We start from the raw sequence: 27,306 nt of genomic DNA on the forward strand, positions 1-27,306 counted from the left end.
TGTCTTATTCAAATTGAAATGTTTCCACTCCTTTTGGAGTCTCAGGAATATAACAGAGATAATGCAAGTTCACAATTGTTAATGCGAATACAAAACAAAGACGTGAGCAGAAGAATGTGATAAAAACAATGTAGTGTTGATATTAGTCACAAGAGTAAGTTTTGTAGCTGTTTCAAAACAGGTTTGTGTGTAGTTCGATGGAACGGTTAATGAAACACTTCTTTTCTAAAATAGGTCATGCTTTACCATTGCATCGACATTTTCACATGATTGTTTATATCGTTGTCATAGCACCGAAAGCGTGGGTGTGGCGCACCTAGTGGCCATAATTGAAAGTTAATTATTACGAAGTTTTACAATTGGTTTACATTCTTTGTAACTTCATATGTGGAATTTATTGCAACAAGTTGATTTTTAAGATTCTCCCATCAGTCTTAGAAGTCAGTTCGCTGAACAGTATAGCTGCCCTTGTAAATGTGATTAAGTTTACACACGGTGTTGACGCTGTCTTTGTACTCACAGTGTCTCTCTTGCATTTGTACACACGTGAAGCGTGTGGTATTCATTCTTCTGTACCCAAAGTTATCGGTAAGCATTGTGTGTGTTACGTCATAGTGGCGCATTGTAGTTTATGTTGCCTGTTTCGTTTAGGTGTGATACAGTAACTGCTTGGACCGTCTTTGTGGTCCAGAGTTTCCCGGTTCCCAAATAGTTGGTGAGCCTTATGCTGTAATTATCTACGTGAATTGACACATTGCCTTCTGTGTAGAAACCGTGTTCTAAGGGTCCACGTGTCCTATACGTGTCTTTCGTCTCCTCCCGACGTCTGTACCGTCTATACTTCGAATACATTCCATCTTGCGTACGAGTGCGTACTGCACATTCGATAACAAACATAACATCAACTGAGTGGGCGAGTTTGAGGCCCATTAAAGATACGCGTTTTAACTGCGGGAATTCCGCCTCGTGTGACGTTCCGCGCCAAGAACCGGGGCGCATTCAACGGACGTTACACTCTGCATCAGGTTTTCAATTAAAGTCATGCTAGGGAAGAACATAAGAACTCACGTGCGACTTTATGTCAAATGTACTGAACAAATAGGATTTCACAATTAAATGTTACTCAAGTTATATTAGATTTATGTATCGCAAAAATGGGAAACAAATTATAAAAAATAGTAACGATTGAAGAGTGCAATTCATCATAACGTAATTAAATAATTGGGTAAACTCAGTTTGATCAAATGTACACAAAACAAATATCAACACAACAAAAGGTCATGTTTAATATTTACATCGCAGTAATAAATGCTTAACTGATCGGAACCGGGGGCACCCTGGGGTTGTGGATTATTGATTTAAGCGTGTGACAAGTCACAAGGTTTGTGTTAAAAAAACTTCAAATTTCAACATTCTGCCCCAGGCTTGCACAACCCCAGGGTGCACATTTTCGTGGCGCGAGTCAGACAAAATGACGTAAGAATCTGCATTTTGTCTCGCGCCTCGAAATTTTTTTGCTGCATTCGGGCAACTTTGAAACGTAAATTCCAATGCGAACCGTTTGTGGCCTTGTAATTATCATGCTTTTTGTCTTTAGTTAAAATTGAAGAAAGATAATTGTTCATGCCTCAGCGGTTTGGTCTTTCGACAATTTCTACGAAGGAATGTCAACCGTGAAGTTGTCATAAAATACCTTGGTTATTCAGCCACAATTTACACTTCCGTCAGGATTTTTATATTATTTGTGGTACAATCTATCCGCGGTGGAGTTAGCATGGACGTGAGCCACAAGCAAAACGTTGCGCGTCATCTTCTCCACTGTGGTGTATGCAGATATCATAGACAATTTAAAACGTGAGTTACATCTCTGTGATGTTTGATCCCGAAATAAAAGTGAGAACATGCATACGATGAACAAATTCTCCTTAGTTTGTGATCAACGTTGTAATTATCTATATATAGCGTCCTGAAACCCGGTAGAAATAAACATTGCTGGGCTTGCACGCACGTTCAATCTCCTCACCGTGTTTACTGCAAACTGCTAGTAATTAACATTACTTGCACGCACGTTCAATCTCCTCACCGTGTTTACTGCAAACTGCTAGTAATTAACATTACTTGCACGCACGTTCAATCTCCTTACCGTGTTTACTGCAAACTTGTGATCGCAGTATTATAATGACGTTATGCAGTACCTGGTACAAGGCTAATCTCAGGTTGTTTGGTGGGAGGCGAGATTAGAAGATGAAGTAAGCGCTTGGCGCTGCGTGTCGCGTAGTAGCGTTTGCCGCAAAAACTTGAAATTCACAATTGCAAACGCGTTCTTGAAAACACCTATTTATAAAATTCGGGATGGTTGAACCCAGAATAATAGTTGAATGTGTCTGATATTCTGAATGTAAACGAAGAACAGGAAACATTGCAAACGAATGTCGTTTTGCGAACACTTTTCAACCACATGTCTGTAAAAAATGTGTAACTTTAATAATGACAAATTTATTGCAAAAATAACCTTGATACAAAGAATTCTGTTTAATCTTACCCTCCTGGTATTAAATGCTTAACTCAAGGTATTGACCTGAATGTGGAGTTGTTCTGTCATTAAAAATTACCTGTTTGTGTTACTTTTGTTGGTTGTGCTGCAAGCGACGATTTAGAATAAAATTGCTCTTGCAAGTAAAACGTTTGCGCATCACCTCTGTTGCGATGTCTGCTCATTTCATAGAAAACATGAAACATTAAATATTCTGTGCATGGATGCGCGTTGAAATCACCTCATGTTTATTCACATATTCATGATGTCATGCAGTACCTGGTACAAGATTAGTGCTTGGCGGTGCGTGTCCCGACTGCTGAAAGTAGCAACAACTTCGCCTCATGTGGTTGGGAAGTTATCTGCTGCGTGTTTAGTGGTAATGCAGTTTTTCTATAAAGCCGGGATCTTGCAGCTGTTTGTCCGCATTCAGTTGCCTGGGACAGGAAGGTGTCGAGGGACAGGTAAAGAAAAGTGTTAAGAAATAATACGAGATAACCAAAATTCGCCTGTTGGCATCCTCAGTTTCTGTCTTATTCAAATTGAAATATTTCCACTCCTTTTGGAGTTTCAGGAATATAACAGAGATAATGTAAGTTCACAATTGTTAATGCGAATACAAAACAAAGACGTGAGCAGAAGAATGTGATAAAAATAATGTGGTGTTGATATTAGTCACAAGAGTAAGTTTTGTAGCTGTTTCAAAACATGTTTGTGTGTAGTTCGATGGAACGGTTAATGAAACACTTCTTTTCTAAAATAGGTCATGCTTTACCATTGCATCGACATTTTCACATGATTGTTTGTATCGTTGTCATAGCACCGAAAGCGTGGGTGTGGCGCACCTAGTGGCCATAATTGAAAGTTAATTATTACGAAGTTTTACAATTGGTTTCCATTCTTTGTAACTTCATATGTGGAATTTATTGCAACAAGTTGATTTTTAAGATTCTCCCATCAATCATTTTGTCGAAGTTGAGTTGTTTTATGTTCAGAATAAGTTTCTGAGTAAAGTTGAAAATATCAATCAAGCAGACAGCTCAAAGATGTTTAATATCAGACAAATATATTTCGCCTAAAGAGGCATCATCAGTTTCTGTGACTGCAGAGTGTATAAATCAGAAGCAACGTAACCATTTAAGTTAACACAAGGTTTATAACTTCTATTACAATAACTTCTATTCTCTTCAGTTGTCGATGTTAGGAAAAACATTTGAAATGGAAATTATTTTCCTCTTATGTTTGTTTCGGCATGTTGCAGGTTTTGTGCCAGCTGCAGGTATTTATATAAAGACATTATGTTAAAATCGTTATATGTTATTCACGAATATATTAAACGCCATACTTGTGTAGATTTGATGGCGTCCAAATGCCGACCATCAGCTTATAGTGGACAGAGAACTATTTTCAGCATCTTTTCGTTTTGTCCAACGTTTGAGAAAGGTTTATCCACTGGAAATGATGGGGGAATTGCTGCAATACATTTGTCCTCCAGATCACTCGGCAACAAGATTTGTTCGGTAAATATGTCCGCTCTGTAGTTCTGCTCAACCAACCTTAACTTTGAGTTGTGGGAGATCTTGTGCTTCCGTGAACCAAACTTATTACAACAAGTTTATGAATATTCCTGTTCGCAACTGCAAGATATAATAATAATTAGCGGGACGATAAATTCTAACGTTATTTTTGCGTATCGAATATTCTACTTTAACATTTGTGGCATTTTTTAATTATCTGTATAATTTATTCAGGCGTCAGTGGTTGAATTCTTTTCTGATAATGATAATAAAACAACCTGAAAGCGAACCATAGAAATAACTGACTAATGCGTTTAGAGGGCAAATACCGGTATGTGGAACAGGGAAATCCCTATTTTTCATACTAGTTATTTGTATGTTTTGTTATATTGTAGGTTTTCGAAGGAAAATTCGGACCCGGTGACATGACAGGAGCCTTGTTAGGAGAGTTTACTGGTGATGGAAGTGCAACAGGAATTGTGAAATCGGATACAGGTTTCATGTATTTATATTGTTGGACGATGAAAGGCATTCCTTCTGTGACTTTTCCCTTCGTTGCATTCATGGAAGGTAAGAAACGTAAAACCAAACAATGTAAGAAACAAGCAGGAAATGTATTTGAATATCATAAATCGATTAAAGTTAAGATGCAACGGCATTCGGCCAACTTTCAGTTTAATTTAATTTCTACAAACTCATGCAAGTACGTAAAATACGAAATGTTGTTTAGTTAACAAACAATCTTGTGATTCGGAGTTGAACGTGGACGATCTTCCAACAACTCTTGTTTTTCCAACTTCGAGCGATGGGAACTTGTTACAATACCTAGCTTGTAATTATACTGTGACAAGCCCAGTGAGATGTAATTTCACAATATCTGCTTCCTCTGTTAGCCCTAGGTTTGAAGGCCCTGACGGACTCTATGTAAGCTGCATTCTGAAAGTTTTCGTGACTGCCATTATAGAGACGTTGTTGTTATCTTTGATATAAAACAAACTAAGTTCATTTGACCTACTGTACCTTGTTGTTGGATAGATTTTATCCGATGATCCTTCACATACTGGGGTAATTGATGGCGGGGATCAAATAATAAAACTTCAAGCCCGAAGAATTAATATTCAAATATTCGTATATGACTCTGACACTCCTCCTCCTTCAATCAGCATAAGCTCAGGTTTGTATTATATCAAGTTCGAGAATAATGTGAGGCAGAAGTAATGAAGTGGGTTGAACAAGTTGAGCAACCGATCATATAAAGAGACTTAAACACAAACCGATTACATAATTTAAAAATGCGGACACTGTGTAGTGCACAATGCTTAGTGTGTGTGGATGACGTAGTTATTATGTGTCTGACTTATGGAATTTTCAAACAAATATTTTTCATACAAGTTTGTGTTTAATTACACCCTGTTCTCACGGGGAAAGTTATGTGTCACCATAAGCACTTTCACTACATGGCTTTGCCTATGATATTACGCACTTCTTGTGTTTGCAAGATTTTGCTTGACATTTCGATGCAAAGCTAACTCTGTGATGGTCAGCTGCTTTCATTTTTAAAACTTCCAGTAATTAATGTAAACATAATAGTCAGAAAGATTAACTGAGAATATAAATTGAGACGAAATAAGGTTTATTGACCCAGGAATATTTTTGCACTAAAATCAAAGTAGTTTAAAACAGGAAAAGTGAAACTAGAATATTATTTTATATTCAGATTGCAAGATGTATAACGAAAAGGAATGCAACTCAAATTCTATCAAGTTAAAGTAAGACTTAAAACTTATAAAAATTGCTAGAGGAATAAATATTTTTTTCATGAATTTGTTACTTTGAATTCATCCAAACTGAACCAAAACAATGATATAAAATTTCTTTGTTTTAGTTATAAGTTTTGTTGCTTGCATGATATTTGTTTTGATAAAACTTCAGTTAATCTAAAATAATAAACAAGTTATGATGAGTAATCACAATCTCATTCAGATGTCGGTCATCCGAACTTTTCTAACTGATTATAAATATAAACGACATCTTACACATCTATTATTTTCTTCTATTGCTTTTTTATAGGTTATAAATTAGCGACGTATTTTACAACATCAAGTTCACCAATCTTATGGTTATTTAAACAACTTTTATTCCAGTGTCAGTTCCTATGGGTTAAGAGCATTGGATGCAAGTGGAAAAGATATTTTGTATATTTCAAATCGTCCCATGACAAGTCTTGATTGTCTCCCTGGAAGTTGTAAAGCTGCAGCGAAAGATCCTGTTTTCCAATTTGAACTGGGCGCGTGTTCTTCAACTCTGGAGGTATTTGTATTTAGTGAAGAAATATTATCCGATGTACATCTGAATTTATTGAATCTGGCAGTAACTAATCTGGTCCGCAATACAGTTAATAATAACATGGTTATTACATAGAAATGTGGGGTTGTTCAGTAGCAGAAAACAAACTACTGTCGCCCCCCTTAGAGCGACCGAGGGATACGACTGCGTCTCGGGCGTCGCACCCAAAGGGCCCGACTGAGTCTCGATGGCAATTCGGCCTCGTAGGCAACTTGCCTACTCTATCTCAAGGTTACTGTTGGAGTTAAATAACTCCTTTACACAAGTCTGTGCGTCTTCTAAGTAGTCTAACTCCCGGCTAAACACATACGTCCACCAAGCTTCAAACCAGTCCAAAGGTGTTCATAAATCCGTTTATTGTCGATAATCCAGTAAAGTAATACAGCACACAGCACAGAAGTTTATTTGACTTTGTTTATGATTTCAGTTATATATATGGCTTTATGGCCTAAATGTCGTGGTTTATGACACAAGTTTAATGTCGCTGCCTCTGCAGGCTAGCATTTTTTCACATGCTACTGACGCCGCTTTGTTGGACATCACAACATGGGCATTCGTTGAACGCGTGATTACAATGACTTTGGTTTTAACTCCCGGCTTGGTTTTAACATAAATTAGCTGTAAGTTTTAGGGCCTTTTTTCTTTGTAAACATGTGTTGTGCAGCGACACTACTGATGCAACCTGAGTCAATAGATAAGTTTCGTGTAAGAGGTGATTTCCATTAACTTAACTTACTTTGCACGTTAATGATGTCATCGTCGTTAGAGTTGTTGACCTATTTTCAAAGCGATAATATTTGACTTCACTCACAACTTAAGGCGTCACTCATGTTATGAAAAGTTAAAATGATAAGCAGCGTAACATGTGAGTGCACGTATGATAAGTTGCGATTTTCTTGATATTTTCTCTGAATTACTTTCGAAGAAAACTAAAATCAACCCAAGTTTTGTAAACGAACTTAGCAATTAGGCATATTAATCTTGAATAAGACAAAGCATGTCATGAACCTTTCAAAAACATATAACGATTTTCATTATCGACCAACTGATCAGAGCATAATCTTCATTATTAATTATTCCAACAAAAATATACTTTACATGTTTTTTCGAAGAAATCCCAAAGCAACGTAAGCATCATGTACCAAGTTCGCAATTACAAATTTACCACTCAAGTTGTGAGACGGAGATCTTACAATCCACACTTGGAAATATCGTGCTTTATTTCGGAAATATTAAACAGAGATATCAAAACTGCTTCTAGAGCAATGTCAACTAAACTGTACGCATTGTAATTTAATTACTTTTTTAATTTGGTGACATTTATGCTTTTGTTGAAACTTAACAGGAAAGAAAGTTATCTGACTTCACATCGTAGTGTCGGGAATATTACGATCAGATTTGAGTTGTTTAGTGACGAGCAAATGAAAAATCCACTCAGATCAAATTCAATCGTCCAAGTTCCAAACTTCGTTTACGCTAAGGTTGATTCGGCCAGTGGAAGTGGAAAGTTTCACACATCTCTAAGGGTATGTTTGTTCAATAATAATTTGAAATAAATATGTATCAGTGCATTATTAAGGCTCTGCTGGTCATAAGTTAAGTCTTAGAAGTGTGGCCTGAAATACACATATATACGTTCACACACGGTAAAAATTTTATGCTAAATAAATAAATTCATTGATGAATTCCTCGAAGTCAAGTTTGTGAATAAATTAAAAAAAAACTTTGTTGACCATTCTACTCCTTTATTACTAAACTTACGTCATAAGTTATGTAGGTGGACTGGATTATTGGCTGGACCTAAATGCGCTCGTTGTTGTTGGCTGACAAAGCGTTGTTTATTTATGTATGGTTTCTATTAGATATATTAGGAATTTTTTTCATATGATTTGTGCAAGGATTCCATGTTTAGCCACTGTTTTAATGAAACTCTGTTTGTCAGTTAAAATCGTGCTGGGTCAGCAACATGGATTCTGATGAAGGAGGTTTGATACATGAACTCATCACAGAAAGGTAAAATGTCGACGAAAAAAACCTTCCAAATACATTCCTGTCAATTATGTTCAAGTGAAAGTGAATTAAGAATGCCAGAAAACATAAGCACGAAACTTCACATATTTCCAACCTTACCCACTATTTCTCATTTAAATTCAGTGTTTTTTCTACTTCTATTTCATGCCACAATATTAACACAGGTCTATAGAAATTTGTTTTATTCTTGCTCAAAATGTTTGATGGCATCTTATTAGAGATTTGTTCGTGTTAAAATATAAAAAGTTTACAGATAAAATCATATTATCGCAGTTGCAAAGTCGTCCACGAGATGGAGTCTGAAGATTCAATCGTAATTTTGAGAAACTACCAAAGCACTTTCGGATCCTTTAAGTTTCGCTCATTCGTGTGGAACAACGTGCCTGTGAACGAACAATCACTGTACGCTCACTGTTACGTGCAATTATGCGACAACACTTCTGATGGTTGTCAACAACCGGTGAGGTTTTGTATAGACAGTAAAATTGACTCTTTCTTCCTTGGCAGAATTACGTACATAGTAACATATTAGCTGTCCTACACAAGAACAAAACTGATTTTACGAAAAAATACTCACACAATTTTCAATCGAATAATCTTGATAAGCTTCTGGATTTATTTACAAATTTTCAGAGTTTTATTATGAAAACGCAAAACATTTATTCATGTGTGTTTCACAGGATTGCTCACAAAGACGTGAACGGCGATCAGTGGATGCGGATATAGAAGAGATTTTAACGGTTGGACCATTCTACGTTTCAGCTCAGGATTTGTGTGGAAAGGTGAGTAGATGCATTTAAGCTCTCGGTATATAGCATAGAGCCGTACTTAGTTGTACATCACGTTATATACTAAACGAAAAACAGATTAACTAATCTTCAAAAACACGTAAGCAGCTAAGTTAGTGAAAGGTCCAGTGTGTATTGGTGCGTTCGTATATTTAGTTTTACACATAAACTACTAACAGGGTTATCGATCCACAGTCTACCGGGGCAGTCATCAGTAATTCAGTTTGTTAATTTTTTTGTGCTATTTTTTTGGTTGTACAAATACTCCAGTCTGTTGTCTAGTCTGTATCATAAATATCTTTTATTGTAGGAAAATGGTGGATGCACAGATTTCTGCAACGAAGAACTTGGAGTTGTCCAATGTTCTTGTTTTAAAGGCCGCTATCTCGGGAATGACGAAAAAACTTGCATTGGTGAGAACTTATATCTTTCGCTATTTGAATATCGTCTGATCCGATTTTAAGCTGCAATTTTTGAGGAACAAAATTACCTTTCCAAGTCAAAGAACAACAAAAGAGAGTTCCACATCTTATCTTCAAAAATAATTGAAGTTGTCTGACTTAAAAATTCTAAAACGTTTGCTGATGAAAATTCTATAAATCATGACAACCAATCAGCAAATAAACAATACTGGTATTTCTTTTTCCATACCATGTAACTATATGTCCCAATAACTCTATCTTACCTTAATATATGTGTGTGTGCAGAGGTGGAAAAAGCATTGGAATCAGAAGGTGTCCAGGATATGAAAGGTGTTTACATAGCAGTTGGATTCATCGTCGTTCTGCTTATTATTGTGCTTGGGTTGGTTGCTTGGTTTATGAGACGTCGTTTCAACAAGGATGTTTAATGTGATAACTGAAGACATAAGTGTACCCTGCGTGTAACTAACTGACTGATTTAATTAACAGCTTAACGTATATTTGTATAATCCCGTGTATAACGCACACTTTTGTATCTTGCTGCAAAAATACAACCTGACATATATCTGTGTGTGTAGAATTGTTGCTTTATAAGAGATTAGTTTCAAAGTGCTGCGTTGTCTCCAAGCACAATCCAACCACTCAACTTAAAAAAAAATAACGCTAACACCGCTTGTGAAATCACGTGATGTTATCGAAATACAATATGCCTGACAGCAACAGAAACATAAAATAGTATTTGAACATACGCATAGCAATGTCTATTCATTGCACCAAGAAGTATCAAGATTCACTTTTAACATGAGATTATCGCTATTATGGGAAACGCCGTTTGGCAGAAGGTTATTTAACGAAAGGGAGTTTACTTATCTAAGTAAGGGTCACTTGTTTGCGGAAGAATTTGCTTCATACCATATGGCGCTGATGTACAGCGACATGGTCTATGTCTAGTGTCGCCGCACAACATATGTGCATACAAAAATCCCAAACTTACAGCTTTGTTGTGCCTGAGAGTTAAAACCAAATCATTATAATCACGCGTTCAATGAATGCCCAAGTTGTGATGTCAAACGAAACGACATGGGTGAAAAAGTGCTAGCCAGTAGATGCAACGACATTATAGCTGTGTTATAAACCATGTTATGTAGGCAATCAAGCGATATAGTTAACTTAGGCAACCAAACTAACTACGTAAATAGTTATATTAAACATAGGTACTTCTTGCAAATAATAAATAACGTTAATTTAAACACAAATACTTGTTTCGCAAATGATAAATAAAGCTAAAATAAACATAACTACTTTTAGTTAATCGGAAAACAAAGACTTGGATTTCAACATAAACAACATATTTGGGGCACTTACGTAATCTAGCAATATAAATAACTGACGTAATCGACCAAATCGGTAAGCAAGTTCAAGTTGCGCAATAAGGTGTATTTGGTAGTCATCCACCCCTTTAAAAATCACAGGGTCAGCGTTCACGTCGTCAATATTTAACTGTAGTTCATGCGGATCTAAATATAATAAAAGTAGAAATGATTGTGAAATAACTTCAGGAAAGACAAAGAAACAAACAACCAAAATATGTTACGGAGAATTCTTACCATCAACGAGCATTACCAGTTCATCTGTGGTGCAGTTGTCTGACGTTGGTTTATTTTGTATTTGGAAAATCAAACCAAACATACGTTAATGTTGGTTTGTATTCTGTTGGCTTGTTTCGAGAGATGCTTGATAACCGTCGCCAGACATTGATCCAGCAAAGCACGTTCTCTGAGCAGTGATGCGTGACTGAAAAAATATTTGTAACGGTTTTAAGGTACAACATACTATTTGAATCAACAAATCAAGCACTCAGCCTAAGGTGAGGTTCTTGAGCAAACATCTACGTTATCATGTCCTCAATAACAAACAACCTTGGTTGGAATTTGTATGTGTTGATGTCTTTGAAAAGGTCGGACTACGAACAACGCTGTGTAAATATCTCAATCCGCTACTGCGTCAAACAGCAAAGTTATCTGCGTATTCGATAATTTACCCAACAATATATTGTCAATCTCTCCGCCGTCGACTCACTCGCTTTGTCCGCAGTAAGATTGTGACGCAACAAATATCAGCTGTCCAGCCAAGCGGAACCAGTAATTCCTCTCTCAGCAGCGAAACAAAATGCGGAACTTAATTCACAATCGTTGCCTGGGGCAGCATTTGTGAGGAAACTATTACTTTGTGAAAGCGGATTCCTTTATTCGTTTTTAAGTGTAGCAGCAAGATCTTAAACAAACTAATTCCCAAGAAAATTGTAAACAAAATTCGTCTCTTGCACGCTTCAGTGATTTTCCAACACGAACAGCGATTTTATCCTCGCAACCAGAACATTAACTTTTCCAATGCTGATTGCTGACTTGCAACATAGAATACTGTTTTAGTATTCTATGCTTGCAATAATTACCTAATTTTTTTTGTATACACAAAATAGACAGATTGAATCAAGTTGATATACATTTTGCATGAAAGAGCAATATTATATATTACAAATATTCGGTTGGAAGCCAACAATTTATTGAAGTAAAGCTACTCGATTTCTACAAAAATTTAAGGTAAATATGCATATGTCTAACTTTGTCAAACAATCTTTACTAAGTGCACACGATGCAATTATGAGTAAAAAAATGTTACATCAGTGGAAGAATCTGGGATGTTCACAGTTTTATAAATCTCACAAAACGTGTCACTTCAAAAGAAAATGCAAGAACATAAAAAAACAGCATCGTATCTTTCACATAATACAGGAAGCATACAAATTTTCACAGTGAAATATTTACAAACTACACGAACTTGTCGCGCAACTGCATACAATGTTTTGAACCTGACAAGAAAAGAAAAACAGGAAACTGTTGTTCTAAAATAAGTAAAACTTGGGAACAGAAAAGTTTTATTTGTTTGTAGAAACTTTTCTGTTGGCCGGGGAAATCGAACGTGCTCTCATCGTCCGGTGAGCAGCTCTGAAAAATCCATATTTCAGTGTTCCTGTATTTTAACGCACACTACGAGGCATTTCCTACCCGTTGACATGTAAGGTGTTTCCCCTCGTTTGCGATGTGTGAGGTCTTGGCGGCCCTGAATAAAGAAAGCTTGATATTTTTATGATTGAAACAAACCCCAGAACTTTTGCTGCATGAAAGCTTGTGTCTAAGCTCAGTAGAAATGTACGTTAACACAAATTGTAACGAACTTACTCCTCTTTTCTTTAACAATCGGCAAACCGATGGTCGCCTGTCGTTTAAACTCGGCTACAAACTCATCAGACACTTTTCCATCTTCACCCAAATTATCCGTAAGAGTGACGTAAAGGCCTTCAGTCGCTCTACATGACGTCATCAACTCTCTGCTCGCCGTTCGGTTGAAAGATAAATATCCTAAAAATGTCATCATAAAGTTTAAACCACGTGGAAATAGATAAATGTCAATGTAATACATAAGGTAATAGGGAAACCAAGTGCATGTTTTCCTAAACAATCTCACGTTATTTTGTCACCCGACAACTCCATAGAAATTATATATAGACAGCTAACCTAATGCCTGGGCAGCAGTTTGTCGAACCAACTGATTCTCCGACTTCACTTTACCAAGAAGTTTCTCCACAGCGCCGCAAGTGACGATGGCTTCAGGAACGCCCGCCCTCGTGTGGGCGAGTGACGCAAGATAATCCGCTGTAATACGTCATCATTACGTCATCTTTCTTTCATGTGAAACTACAAATCACCCAAAAAGTCGAATATATATGCTTGCACCGAAATAAATCCTCAAGCGTTGTGATGGCTCAAACCACCGAAGCGTGAAATCCGTTGTTGTTGTTGGATTCGGTTGAATGCGAACATGGTTAGTGCGGATACTGCTTGTAATTTCACCGCCTTAGAAAGAACAAAACAATTGTAAGTAAAAATTACGTCCAATTCTTTCACACATAAACTTGCACACGCAATTAACTTTATCGCCAATTATTTATACGTAAATTTCAATAGAAAGTAAATACCCTGGCTTAAAGCAAGCTTCGCAGATTCAACAGGAGTTGTGGGAAACAAGTAGTAGAGGTGGGGATTACCCACCCGGTACTATATATTGAGCATTCTTTATTACATCACAAAGGTTTTACAACAAACCCACCATACTGGGCGAGTTGCAGACTTGCAGAATAATTTCGAATCCGAATCCGTCCAATTCGTTCCGTTTGTCTTCGTTCTCCTGACAACCGCTAACAAGACACGATAAACAATGGAGAAGATCGACCTTTAGAACAAACATCTTTTGTTTAATCGCGACTCTATGTCGTAATTTCTGGCATCGCGTCACCTGCATCTTCTCGTCACGTGACGTTTTCCACACTCTGTTGACCAGCAGCTCAATGGCGCCCACTTCGGCAATTGTAAGTTGAGAGTTCTTGTTGTTTATGTGGGCTACACCTGGACCGATGTGAAAATAAAGTGAAATAATAATTAACAAATTTATCAAAAACAAACTTCAGGAAATCTGAACGAAATCAATATTTTCTAATAGTGAAAAAAAACCAACACCAGACGATCAAACTCCCTCTAATGCTTTAGGAAACAAAAAAGCGTTCACGCGCAGCCATTGTCGTCATTATAATACCTGAAATGCACGTTCCTTCACCTCATCCGATCAAATCTGTTACGAAAATGACAGTTGATGAAAATCTTTACATTGGGTTGATTAATGTTTTTTTGCAAAATGGAAAGGAAAAATCAAAAAATGCCGTAAAAGAGTTCCACTAAAAGTCACAAGGTTTCAATAAGAAATTTCTTTAAACTCGACAAACTTGATTTTTGTAACTTCATTTTCTACTTACTTGAAACAGACGACACAGAGCGGTCGGAGCTTCTTCTAACAACGCCTCGTGTTGGGCTCTCTGGTTCCCTCTAGTGATGCATCCAACAGCAAGCGCAGCTTTCATCTGAGCGGGAATGCAATGACCTCGCAGTATCGCCACCAGCGGCGCTAACACTCCGATTTGAACAAACTCGTTCTGTGTAAAATTTTCAGTAAATCTTTTGCAAAAACAACACTGGCCAAACAAAATGATTACTGCAAGCAATATAAACAACGACTCCTCTTCTTGACTGAAAATATTCAATTCTTCAACAGGTGCAAAATCCCACAAGTGTGGATTAATATTTAGGTCACAATTCACAACAAGCTTCATTCCCACACCCGTTATACCTGGTTGTCCTGGTTGTCATTGCAAACAGCGGCAATCGCGTCAGCAGTCGCCGTCTGAAGCGAATCGTCCTTCACCGTGAGAAAATCAACCAGGAATCCGGAAGCTCCACACTCCATAATTCTCCGCTGGATGTCGCCCGCACCACTCGTGTCTCCCCGACAGAGTGAAGCCAGGGTGTTGATGACGTTGACAATCCACAACCTGGAACAGTACAAGCTGGAAAGTTACAATTTCCTCAAATCCCATGGGAAGTATACGACGGACGTGAGGCATCGATTTTAAACCAACTGCAATAAATTTAATCCAGAATTCCCCTCCTGTTATTTTTGACTCACGTCAACTTGGAGGAGTTCAACTAACGGCCGGATACCACCATGTGCGGCGATGCGTGACGCGTTGTCATCCACGTGAGCGACATCCGAGAGAACAACAGAGGAACGCGATTGAATCTCGCATGTCCCATCCGTAGATTCCAGATCCTGGTTCTCCGGATCAAGATCGTGGGAGGCCATGGGTTTTAACAGAGAAATAAGAGCTGCGAAAAATAGTCCCCGATTGAAAAGAAACAAGTCTGACCAATCGACGGCATATTCAATATATTTTACACTTAACTTAATCAAATGCTGTACGATAAGCAGACAATGCACAAATTACATAATTTTTACGCAAAGTTACTGCAGACATGAACAGAAAACGTGATACATGAAATAGCACCGATAAAACCATGAGGGTTTCCGAGTCAGACACACAATTTCTCTTACGTTTTTACGTGGTTTTCAAAAAAATACTGAACAGATATTTAAATACGATTTCTATCCTGACAAAAGTGAAATATTGACCACGTGACTTAACACCTACTTGGAATCGCTCCAGCGTTCGCAATCTCAACTTTGACGTCATCCTGTTCCGACATGAGGCAAATAACAGAACAAGCGAGTGATCTTATGGGTGAAGTCGTCTCGTCTTCAAAATCCTTCCCTAAACCTTCAACACAAATGTTCACTGAGTCCTCGACCATCAAGTTCGATGGTTTGGGATTTCTGGAGTTACAACTTGGACGCCAACCCCAAACACACACTCAGTGCATCCGCGTAAAGATTTAACGAAGCTTATTGCGGGAATAAAAACGTTGCAGCGACATTTAGCGGCAAACAACACAGGTCTTTTAGTGAGTGCCAGTCAGGTTTAGTGGGTGTTTCGACCATTAGGTCTCATCCGTGCAGCTTTTTTCAGTGACTTGTTGTGGGGTTACAATAATATTAGGGAATTATAAATAAATCAATAAATGGTCACATTTGTCACATACAGAGTTTCTGATTAATTAAATATTACGCAATCAATGACGTCACTCACCAACTAATGCTGGCCACACGTTTCAACTTTCCTCGTCATCACCATCCTTCCTCCCCTCCAAACTAATCAAATATTTGATGACGTCAGTGTGGTAACTGAGGGCTGCTCTTTGCACGGGACCGTCATTGTTGATGTCACGCGATCGCACGGTGGCGCCAGACTTGATGAGAAATTTGAGACAATCGAGCGCTCCACTTGAGGCAGCAACGAGCAGTGGTGTAGCGTTGTCCCTGTTTCAACAACATTGGTGAAGGCGCTCGACGTTAAATTAAGCACAAAAATCCTGATCGGGATTCATGGCAAGGAGAGTGCGGGTTCGAACCCCGGTCAGGTAAAAAATTAGCAGCTGTTTTTCATTAAATTCCCATTTTCGTGACTTTTAATGTTGGTTTCATTGATGACGAAATTAGCTTCGGATACCCGGTTAGTTTAAATAACGTTGCAAGGCACAAGTGCAATACACAGGGATGAGTCTAACACGAATATCGTACGTGGAATGAGCTCCACTCAGATTGTAACAACATCGCTAGGAATCACACACCTGTTTATATATTAATGTCGCTGTTTCTTTTGAGACCAATTAGAATTGATGACGCAACTCTGGCAATATATGATAAATGTGCGGCAAGTTGAAAGTAAAAATAAACTAGGTTGATATATACTGGTTAGTACAGTAATTATGGATGTGTGTTAGATCTGCGGACACATGCACGCACTGTTTCAATCTATAAAGGTCTCATCAGTGCAGCTGGTGACTGTGACACTGGTTGGGGCAGCTTGGATACTGACAAGGACACAGATTTTAACTTCATGGTGTCTGTGGTGTAAGTGTGCATGGTAGTCTACAAGCTAGCCCAGTGCCACAGTCACACCAAACTGCACTAATGAGACCTTATAGGATGAAATATTGTGTGCAAGTGTCTGCAGTTCTCATGGATTATTATGGTTCTTTACTGCTTGTAAGGAAGAAACACATTTTGTGCTTGTTTTGTATTTGGACCGATTCTGTTTAAAGTCAGAACACTGCACTTCATTATAGATTTAAAGTATAAGCGGGTATAGTGCCTTTTTACAACATGTTACCATGATAACATGTTTACAACATGACAGCATTAAATATCCAGATTCAGTCGAAAATTGGCTGCAGGTATTTTTATATAAGTTACTACACCCCTAAAACTTACTTGTACATAACCATTATCGAAGCTAGCAGCAAAAATAAAATATTCATGAGGATTGAACTGAACACTTCTCACGCCATCAGCTTTGCTTTGAAATGTGTAGGTACTTTCCCTTCTCCTCAAATCGAACAGCTTCATCGTTCCGTCCTTTAAAAAACAAATGATACAATATGGCTTCTAAGCTTGTGATTTGAATAAACACATAAAATATATTTTTATAAACTTTACACTCTGCTTTGACTTGTATGCAGCCAAAAGCAAAATACCACTTGTGATGCATATATTTTCTTGCAGAAAAATGTACATGCTCTGCTCCTGTAAGAAGTGTTACAAGTTACATTGAGCACGAAAATAAACTTCAACGAACAAGATTTGCTGATTGCGAAAAAGGCTTGTGTCACATAAAAATGCAAATTTAAACAAACTTGTCTAACGGTCTTGACAGGTCCCATCTACATAAGAAACTCATTTTTATTTAAAAACCATACATATATATAACACCTGTGATCCACTTAGCAAAAGAGTTCCATCAGAGTTGTGAAACTTTGGTGACCATGCGACGATGTTCAGACAATATAGCGAGCTTCTTCTCACGACCAGGAGTGTTTAAATCCCAAGCTACAACTGCTCCATTAGTTTTCATCAGCTAATTATGTGTTAGGACTAACATGTCGATGACCAGGAATGTTGATCATGTCAAATATTAGGTTCAGTGAATTATTTCAACTATATGATTTTATTGGGTGATGACTAGCAACATGTTACAATATAAACTTATTGATGTTTGTTGTTTAAACAAACAGTTGCCTGAATACTCAGGTTATAGGGTGAGAAATTCTTACCACAGACAAATCAAAGTTTGGGTCAACTTCTGACATTGTAAATGCAAGTTGAATTATAACCACAATTACTTTAATCATTATCACAGCTTTGTTTTGACCCCAAACTTATTGTACCTCATTTTTGCCTTCATTTTAACACATACCGCAGGTTCAAGTATTTTCCCATGGATCATCATGAGATCACAAACAAAAAAACAGAAATTTGTCTTGTTAGACTTACCAGACGCAGTGTTTCCACAAATTATTTGAGCAGTTGGTTGGGATTTGAGAACTGCAACTAAATCATTGAATGAAGTTGGTCGGATCCATGAAGTTCCACCATTAAATAATTCAAGCCTGGTTGCTTTTTGTTGCAGTATTTGTTGGTCACAGAAAAGGAATCAGGAAGTTTGTACAACTTAATGCATGTTGTACCTCAATGTCTGAAAATTTTTTCAGCAGTTTTGGGTCAGCATCTGTTGCAAAATATTTCATTGCATCAAGTAAGGGACGATATCCTGTACAAAATGGAAACATTTGTCGTTGTATAATAAGCACAGTTGAAAGGCCAGAAAAACATACTCTGAATAACCCACCACAAATTTTCTCTGTATTCTAATTTATAAGCGAACCTGTACATATTCATGACGAAGCCAGGAGTGCAATAACCACACTGTAAACCATCGAACTCAGCTACACGAGTTTGTATTGTATTGTAGCCATCTCTTCTTGACCCAAGTCCTTCCACAGTTGTTACTCTGCACCCGTCCACTGAAGCAAGCAGGCTGAGGCACTAAATACATTTGTCAATACATAAATTTTTTTTAAATATGCATTTTTATGTCAAACACAGTAAAATTAGTTCATGAACAGGAAGCATCTGCATATCAGTTATGATTAAACAACAAACCGAGACATAAAGTTTAACTTTCAACAATCACCGAGTTTACAGCTTCTATCTTTCCAGGAGTTTTCTCCATGGCAACCACGCAACATCCACATCCTCCCTCATAACACATCACTTTTGTACCAGTGAGTCCTGGTTGTGATCAGAGCCATGAGTTCAGGCTCATCATTGTATCCACATCATCAACTGAAGTAAACAAATAGGTTTACAACAACTAATAATTTCTATTTCTATCTTTAACAAGGACGTCCACATTTTTGTGTTATCTGTTGCCAACAACTAAAATTAACTAAATAAAAATGCATTAAAAAGCTAAAAAAAAGAAACGCAGAAGTTTTTTTGCAAATAAGCTTCAACAAACCTGTATACAGTTGTCCATTTACATGGAATGATATTGAGGTACTTGTCATTGTACCAAGTATAACCACCTAAAGTGGATGCATAGAAAGTTTTGTCCCACGTATTTAAGAATTAGCTACAAAATTTTGTTGACAAAAAATGCACCATCGGTTTTGTATTAAAATTAATAACCTTTTACAACGGGGTTGAGAGATAAAATATATAAAAAAATTCACAAATGGTTGACAAACCACAGCAAATCAATACATGGATCCCAGAGTGGAAAGTTTGTTTTTTGCTCAGAGGATTTTGTTTCGGCGATCGTTAATTTCGCAGACGTTTTTTTCATATGTTAATGCATTAGCTCATTAATATTTTGCGGATTATCGGTAAATTTTCACAAAATTATTTGACATTTTTTCCTAAAACATGATAATGATAAATCTTGATAATATAAATTTAAAATTAACGTGAAAACAAAACTTTTGTAAATCAGAAGAAATACACAAAAGCTTTCACAGCATTGGAATTAAACCTCGCTGGTGAACTCTCTGCGACGCTTAGCTTAAAAGTCATCATTCATTTGTTTTTCTGAGTTTCCATTTTTTCCTAAAAACGTGACTTTGCACTGGACCGATAGGGGATTTCCCAATTCGCAAAAATAGTGACGTCAGCTATTTTTAATGATAAGAAATGGTTGGTCTTGAGGGGCCTTTTAACTGACGCCATAAAAAATTATGGATTTTTTGTAATGCCATAATTTTATCTGTTTCTTTCCATAACAATACATTTTCCAAACAGAAATAGAAACAAAATTTGTGTCCGAAGAGAACCTCCCCTTACGCGAAACCCTGTGTAGGTTTCAAGTTACGCATCAACTTCTATGTAACGGTTACGACCCACTGAAACTAAACACACCCTGTCTCCTCGCAACCAGCATTCAGTTGCTAAGTGTGTAGTAGTTTGCTGATTCACTGAAGGTTTGCAAGGGTTAATATTTGTCACTAAGTTTGTTCTAGCTGACTTTGCGAGCAATCAGTTAAGAAACCGTGAAACTCTGGCTTATTGTGAAGTGGACAGGGGTCTACTTTCATATTGAACTGAGGAAACGTTATGTGGAAACGGTTTGAGTTATAGTAGAAGTTAAAAAGAAACATTGGATTTTATGATTATGATGATACATGCGATCAATCAACTCACCAACGTTGGAATTTAAGGATGTAATTTAATGGTTCTCAAACTGTTCGTCGCGTCACCTCGGTGCGTTGTTTCGAATATCCAAGGGCGTCGGGTAACTTAAAACCCGGCCTTTTACAATAATCAGTGCGTCACACGTACTGTGAATATCTGCATATGCGTCGCACTGCAATATGTTCATTTACTTATTTGTTGCCACACCGGGATTCGAACCCGCGAGATCCTGTGGACGAATCCCGATCGCTCTTTTGTTTGTTTGACTCGGGTGCTTTAACCGATGTAGAAGTTTTATGTCATTCGATGTGCTCTCCAGCGACACCTATCGCATCAGCCACATATATACAAAGTAATTTCCTTCAATGACGTAACAGCGGTCGGTTTCGCTTTGCAATCAATTGTTTTGATCGCGTAGCGTTAAAATGAGTTGAAAGCGAGAAGTTGGTAAATGATATGTGACGTCAAGTAGCAAATGTGGAGACTCATAGTTTTATGTACGGTTGTGAATGCGTACAAAGCTGTTGTATTTGAACAAGAATTTGTATGTCAAATTTTATTTGTTACTCACGGAAAAGAAGATAACATTTATGATTTAATCGATAGCAAACAAAACAAGATCTTGGTTTATTTACTTGCGATAAAGTGCACAGCAGTAGTTTAGCGTTGATTAAATTATTCCGGCAATTACTAAGTTATTTATTCCAACATTTAATTTAGTTGATTAGCTAATTAAAAAGCATTGATTTGTTTATCAAATGTAGTATCACCCCATATTGTGCATTGTTGGAATGTGGCTGCACCGTATATGCAGAGAAACTTATACGCAGCAAAATGATGTAATATATAATATGCCCTGACGTGGCGTGATAACTTATCATATACCGTTATCATGTTTATACTTACTGGCACGTTTATGTAGGCATAACTTTAAACTGAAACTTTTAATGTTTTGTGGTAGGTCATTCCACACTGTAACGCAAGAATATTGCAATGTCCGTTGGGCGCGTTTGGTCCGGACACGGGGTAAGAAGAGGTTATTTGCTGTGCAATGTCTTGTGCCGTGGCCATGTACCTCAATTGCAAGAGCAAAGTAATTGTCAAATACTTCCGGTAGGCGTTCATTTTTGAAAAGGTAAACAAATTTTGCAAGAAAAAGTAAACATTTTACAGAAACTTATACGCAGCAAAATGATGTAACCCATAGTATATCCTGGCGTTGAAATGGTGATAACTTATCATATACCGTTATCATGTTAATACATAGGCTACTGGCACGTTTATGTAGGCATAACTTTTTTGCTTCAACGTACTGAACAATGTTTGGCGATCTTGATGATGACGTAGATCAAGTATGGAATGAGTGGATCGCAAAATACAGTACGTTTATTCCTGGTTTCCACCAAATTGCTTTAATAGGTTTCATTCTTAATTTACATCGATTTAACATTTACAGTTATGTTGCAGTTATTTCGATGGTTTGCAGATAAACAATATTTAAACGAGGACGAACTTCGTGAAAGAAAAAGTATTTGGGAAAGAAGTTTAGCTGAAGTGAAAGAAGACAATGAAGATTTCAAGACTGGAAAGTTCACATACAGGATTTCACTGACACAGTTCAGCGATCGGGTAAAAAACAACACATGTCCAAATCAACGCAGTAATGTTTCATACAATGGTGGCTGACACAGCTAGACTGCAATACCTGGGCTGCGAAACCTGTTAACCTAATGATTTCCAACTAAGTTTTGAGTAAACGTTTGTTTAAATACATTTCAACACAGAAAAACGATGAACTCCCATGGATGAACGATCGGAATGTGGCAGAATGTTACAGACCACCCTTGTTATTCGGAGCATCGAATCTGGGTGAAGAATGTCAAGAAACTGACCCAGATGTTGACATTGAGGAACTTAACCCTAAAAGTATTGACTGGAGGGTCAAGGGTTGTGTAACACCCGTGCAAGACCAAGGAACTGAGTTACCCGCTTGCTGGATATTCAGTGCAGTAAGCGTTCGTTACAAATGCCTAACTAGTATAGCTACTGTGATTTGAATATGCAGGTAGCAGCCGTTGAATCCCATCACAAGATAAACAACGGAGAATTGGTCAAACTTTCTGAACACCAATTAGTTGATTGTGACGAAAAGGGTGGAGGAACAGGAGATCTGGAATGGGCGTTTGATTACATTCGAAGGAATGGACTCGTTTTTTAACATGAATATCCGTTCATTGGCAAGGTTGATTTAACGAAAATCCATTTTTAATGTTAAACAACAATTGGATCTTTAGTGTGCTTTTTACCTCATAACATACTTCCCATAGACGTCCATTACTAAAGTACCTTGTAGATTGCCAGAGTTATAACGTAACCACCACTAAAGTACTGGTTTCTGCAAATGAGAGTTTAATTGGATCCTCCGGGTACTAGCTAGTTTCGAGAAACCAAACATAAAAATCAGCAAACATTTCCGCTCGCGCAACGCTTTTTAGATAGAACAATAATAATCTAAATTTACGACAAGGTCTTCAGCATTTATATTCGACAACTTAACATAATACATCATGATTTGGCGAAAATATGTGTACGACAATTAGTGCTGTTACATTGGACATTTTTCCTTGTTGCTATAGTCTTTAAACTTCTTACAAATAATTTAAAATTACTCAAATTTCCAATATTTGCTCAGTTGGGGAGTTGGTGAAAATGATTCAGGTTTCAAGACCGAGACAACAATTGTTTTGTTTCTGGACAAGCAATTTATCCTGTTCGCGTGGGTTGCTACTCACCATCAGAGGAAAGCCAGACCACAGTTAAATAATGTCAATGAATTCAGAAGACTAAAAACGTAGCGGACTCTTATATAAAATAGTTATTTTGACTAAAATAGTAAAATAGTTGTGTCCGATTAGTCCGACCACACTTTGTGAAATGCTTGTTACGTAACTACGTAACCTAGCAACCAAAATAACAAAAACCTTGGTTACACACAAAAAAATAAATAATAGATATAGTTTCCCTTGGCATATTGTTTACACGTAATATTGTTGTCATTTAATTTTCTGGTCATTGTTTGTTGGTCGTTTCCATGGCGCCAGTTTTCCTGTGTAAAGTTTAACCCGGTTTTCCAGTATCTGAATGTCTTCTGTTAAATGCTTGCTGTGAACAATACTTTTTTCAGAACCCCTACACCGTCACGCCTCTCTCTAGTATATAAAGTGTGCTTTTATCAGTCTCAGCCTTTACTACTTAACCTAATAGTCTCCGCTTTGTGTGTTAACTCTGTATGCTTACATACCGATAGTGTATTTGTTAATGCGTGTGTCTAATTCTTTGACTAACTTTGTATCAATGTAGTTTTAATGAAGTAATAAAGATGTATTTAGTGTAATTCTCTGTGTTACATCTTGTTTGCCAGTAATTGCCGATTTCTATGAATGCGCATTTTTCTTTGCACTAATGTGTGTTGCAATATCATACGGTCTGTGACGCAATAATAAGAGACCAAGTTTTAAGTGACAACGCAACGTGGTTTTGTCCTTTTTGTGTCCGACAACTGTGCAGCACAGTGCTACGTCATTTTCATTCTTGCAAAAGGTTTTTGTGTTGCGAGCGGACATTTTCTGGTGAGTCTATTTGTACATATGTGTGAAACTACTCAAGAATCAAGTAACCGAGATGTGTAAATTGTAATTTTGGCTAATTTAACTGCGATGACTTAGAAGTCACAGTATAGTGAACAGTATAGCTGCCCTTGTTAATGTGATTAAGTTTACGCACGGTGTTGACGCTGTCTTTGTACTCACAGTGTCTCTCTTGCATTTGTACACACGTGAAGCGTGCGGTATTCAATCTTCTGTCGCCCAAAGTTATCGGTAAGCATTGTGTGTGTTACGTCATAGAGGCGCATTGTAGTTTATGTTGCCTGTTTCGTTTAGGTGTGCGACAGTAACTGCTTGGACCGTCTTTGTGGTCCAGAGTTTCCCGGTTCCCAAATAGTTGGTGAGCGTTATGCTGTAATTATCTACGTGAAATGTATTTGTTTGACACATTGCCTTCTGTGTAGAAACCGTGTTCTAAGGGTCCACGTGTCCTATACGTGTCTTTCGTCTCCTCCCGACGTCTGTACCGTCCATACTTCGAATACATTCCATCTTGCGTACGAGTGCGTACTGCACATTCGATAACAAACATAACATCAACTGAGTGAGCGAGTTTGAGGCCCATTAAAACTGCGGGAATTCCGCCTCGTGTGACGTCCCGCGCCAAGAACCGGGGCGCGTTCAACGGACGTTACACTCTGCATCAGGTTTTCAATTAAAGTCATGCTAGGGAAGAACATAAGAACTCACGTGCGACTTTATGTCAAATGTACTGAACAAATAGGATTTCACAATTAAATGTTACTCAAGTTATATTAGATTAATGTATCGCAAAAATGGGAAACAAATTATAAAAAATAGTAACGATTGAAGAGTGCAATTCATCATAACGTAATTAAATAATTGGGTAAACTCAGTTTGATCAAATGTACATAAAAAAAATATCAACAGAACAAAAGGTCATGTTTAATATTCACATCGCAGTAATAAATGCTTAACTGATCGGAACCGGGGGCACCCTGGGGTTGTGGATTATTGATTTAAGCGTGTGAGAAGTCACAAGGTTTGTGTTAAAAAACTTCAAATTTCAACATTCTGCCCCAGGCTTGCACAACCCCAGGGTGAACATTTTCGAGGTGCGAGTCAGACAAAATGACGTAAGAATCTGCATTTTGTCTCGCGCCTCGAAATTTTTTTGCTGCATTCGGGCAACTTTGAAACGTAAATTCCAATGCGAACCGTTTGTGGCCTTGTAATTATCATGCTTTTTGTCTTTAGTTAAAATTGAAGAAAGATAATTGTTCATGCCTCAGCGGTTTGGTCTTTCGACAATATCTACGAAGGAATATCAACCGTGAAGTTGTCATAAAATACCTTTGGTTATTCAGCCACAATTTACACTTCCGTCAGGATTTTTATATTATTTGTGGTACAATCTATCCGCGGTGGAGTTAGCTTGGACGTGAGCCACAAGCAAAACGTTGCGCGTCATCTTCTCCATTGTAGTGAATGCAGATATCATAGAAAATTTAATACAAGAGTTACAACTCTGTGATGTTTGATCCCGAAATAAAAGTGAGAACATGCATACGATGAACAAATTCTCCTTAGTTTGTGATCAACGTTGTAATTATCTATATATAGCGTCCTGAAACCCGGTAGAAATAAACATTGCTGGGCTTGCACGCACGTTCAATCTCCTTGCCGTGTTTACTGCAAACTGCTGGTAATTAACATTACTTGCACGCACGTTCAATCTCCTTACCGTGTTTACTGCAAACTGCTAGTAATTAACATTACTTGCACGCACGTTCAATCTCCTTACCGTGTTTACTGCAAACTTGTGATTGCAGTATTATAATGACGTTATGCAGTACCTGGTACAAGGCTTATCTCAGGTTGTTTGGTGGGAGACGAGATTAGAAGATGAAGTAAGCGCTTGGCGCTGCGTGTCGCGTAGTAGCGTTTGCCGCAAAAACTTGAAATTCACAATTGCAAACGCGTTCTTGAAAAAACCTATTGATAAAATTCGGGATGGTTGAACCCAGAATAATAGTTGAATGTGTCTGATATTCTGAATGTAAACGAAGAATAGGAAACATTGCAAACGAATGTCGTTTTGCGAAAACATTTCAACCACATGTCTGTAAAAAATGTGTAACTTTAATAATGACAAATTTATTGCAAAAATAACCTTGATACAAAGAATTCTGTTTAATCTTACCCTCCTGGTATTAAATGCTTAACTCAAGGTATTGACCTGAATGTGGAGTTGTTCTGTCATTAAAATTACCTGTTTGTGTTACTTTTGTTGGTTGTGCTGCAAGCGACGATTTAGAATAAAATTGCTCTTGCAAGTAAAACGTTTGCGCATCACCTCTGTTGCGATGTCTGCTCATATCATAGAAAGCATGAAACATTAAATATTCTGTGCATGGATGCGCGTTGAAATCACCTCATGTTTATTCACATATTCATGATGTCATGCAGTTCCTGGTACAAGATTAGTGCTTGGCGGTGCGTGTCCCGACTGCTGAAAGTAGCAACAACTTCACCTCATGTGGTTGGGAAGTTACCTGCTGCGTGTTTAGTGGTAATGCAGTTTTTCTATAAAGCCGGGAGTCTTGCAGCTGTTTGTCCGCATTCAGTTGCCTGGGACAGGAAGGTGTCGAGGGACAGGTAAAGAAAAGTGTTAAGAAATAATACGAGATCTAACTAACTTGGATGCAAATTACTTGGGTCGTATTACAAGAAATTGTCGATTAACATTGGTAGCTCACCTTGGCATCAGTTTCCTAACATTTAACATTTATCTATGAAGTTAGTCGTAACTGCTTGAGGTAACAACGTTGCTTATCCTCGACAACACGAAGTGTGTACGTCTAAAGTACAACAGGTTATCTTACATTAGAGATAATACAAGCCAGAGAATATGTGAAAAATGAATGCAGGAACCGACCTGTGCAGGTCGCGGTGACCGGTGGATCTGTCTTTACAAATCAATATATTATATTCCTGTGACAATGAGTGAAG

The 27,306-nt window shown here is 37.6% G+C and overlaps 4 protein-coding genes across 9 annotated transcripts in view; 2 read left to right on the forward strand and 2 right to left on the reverse strand.

Moving 5' to 3' along the window:
• Window positions 1–3,673: 3,673 nt before the first annotated feature.
• LOC145902536 (uncharacterized) overlaps window positions 3,674–27,306 on the forward strand; it is a 25,431-nt gene continuing 1,798 nt past the window's right edge. Inside the window, exons 1-14 of one of the 2 annotated variants that reach the window (XM_082990548.1) lie at window positions 3,674–3,812; window positions 3,887–4,053; window positions 4,446–4,620; window positions 4,781–4,974; window positions 5,086–5,224; window positions 5,768–5,819; window positions 6,195–6,360; window positions 7,509–7,675; window positions 7,742–7,922; window positions 8,339–8,409; window positions 8,701–8,887; window positions 9,108–9,209; window positions 9,526–9,628; window positions 9,923–10,203. In XM_082990548.1, the coding sequence (XP_082846674.1) occupies window positions 3,731–3,812; window positions 3,887–4,053; window positions 4,446–4,620; window positions 4,781–4,974; window positions 5,086–5,224; window positions 5,768–5,819; window positions 6,195–6,360; window positions 7,509–7,675; window positions 7,742–7,922; window positions 8,339–8,409; window positions 8,701–8,887; window positions 9,108–9,209; window positions 9,526–9,628; window positions 9,923–10,065 (1,929 nt within the window). In that variant the 5' untranslated portion in view covers window positions 3,674–3,730 and the 3' untranslated portion in view covers window positions 10,066–10,203. Of the gene's footprint in view, window positions 3,813–3,886; window positions 4,054–4,445; window positions 4,621–4,780; window positions 4,975–5,085; window positions 5,225–5,767; window positions 5,820–6,194; window positions 6,361–7,508; window positions 7,676–7,741; window positions 7,923–8,338; window positions 8,410–8,700; window positions 8,888–9,107; window positions 9,210–9,525; window positions 9,629–9,922; window positions 10,204–27,306 lie in introns of those variants that run through there. The other variant, XM_082990549.1, reaches the window with a different exon arrangement.
• LOC145901707 (ankyrin and armadillo repeat-containing protein-like) lies at window positions 12,699–13,942 on the reverse strand. Its single transcript, XM_082989472.1, has 6 exons — window positions 13,805–13,942; window positions 13,467–13,551; window positions 13,404–13,424; window positions 13,213–13,350; window positions 12,877–13,056; window positions 12,699–12,757 (listed from the first exon to the last, which is right to left on the reverse strand). Exons 1-6 carry the CDS (start codon window positions 13,940–13,942, stop codon window positions 12,699–12,701), a joined length of 621 nt encoding a protein of 206 aa, XP_082845598.1.
• LOC145902469 (uncharacterized) lies at window positions 13,862–20,079 on the reverse strand. 4 transcript variants are annotated; one of them, XM_082990448.1, is made up of 12 exons: window positions 19,500–20,079; window positions 19,173–19,324; window positions 18,864–19,024; window positions 17,414–18,707; window positions 16,230–16,459; window positions 15,735–15,860; window positions 15,212–15,411; window positions 14,876–15,077; window positions 14,505–14,681; window positions 14,288–14,323; window positions 13,991–14,100; window positions 13,862–13,927 (listed from the first exon to the last, which is right to left on the reverse strand). In XM_082990448.1, the coding sequence occupies exons 8-10, from the start codon at window positions 14,990–14,992 to the stop codon at window positions 14,318–14,320; spliced, it is 300 nt and encodes a 99-aa protein (XP_082846574.1). In that variant the 5' UTR covers window positions 14,993–15,077; window positions 15,212–15,411; window positions 15,735–15,860; window positions 16,230–16,459; window positions 17,414–18,707; window positions 18,864–19,024; window positions 19,173–19,324; window positions 19,500–20,079; the 3' UTR covers window positions 13,862–13,927; window positions 13,991–14,100; window positions 14,288–14,317. The 4 variants fall into 4 exon arrangements, with proteins under 4 accessions (XP_082846574.1, XP_082846573.1, XP_082846575.1 ...); XM_082990447.1 differs by having other exon boundaries at window positions 17,414–18,749; XM_082990449.1 differs by lacking the exons at window positions 17,414–18,707; window positions 18,864–19,024; window positions 19,173–19,324; window positions 19,500–20,079 and adding an exon at window positions 16,771–16,790.
• LOC145902614 (uncharacterized) lies at window positions 20,423–24,457 on the forward strand. 2 transcript variants are annotated; one of them, XM_082990653.1, is made up of 6 exons: window positions 20,423–20,737; window positions 21,630–21,781; window positions 22,155–22,297; window positions 22,453–22,677; window positions 22,734–22,910; window positions 23,361–24,457. In XM_082990653.1, the coding sequence occupies exons 4-5, from the start codon at window positions 22,474–22,476 to the stop codon at window positions 22,884–22,886; spliced, it is 357 nt and encodes a 118-aa protein (XP_082846779.1). In that variant the 5' UTR covers window positions 20,423–20,737; window positions 21,630–21,781; window positions 22,155–22,297; window positions 22,453–22,473; the 3' UTR covers window positions 22,887–22,910; window positions 23,361–24,457. The 2 variants fall into 2 exon arrangements, with proteins under 2 accessions (XP_082846779.1, XP_082846778.1); XM_082990652.1 differs by having other exon boundaries at window positions 22,734–24,457.

The sequence above is a fragment of the Ascidia mentula genome, chromosome 5 (genome assembly GCF_947561715.1).
Source record: "Ascidia mentula chromosome 5, kaAscMent1.1, whole genome shotgun sequence".
NCBI classification, from domain to species: Eukaryota; Metazoa; Chordata; class Ascidiacea; order Phlebobranchia; family Ascidiidae; genus Ascidia; species Ascidia mentula.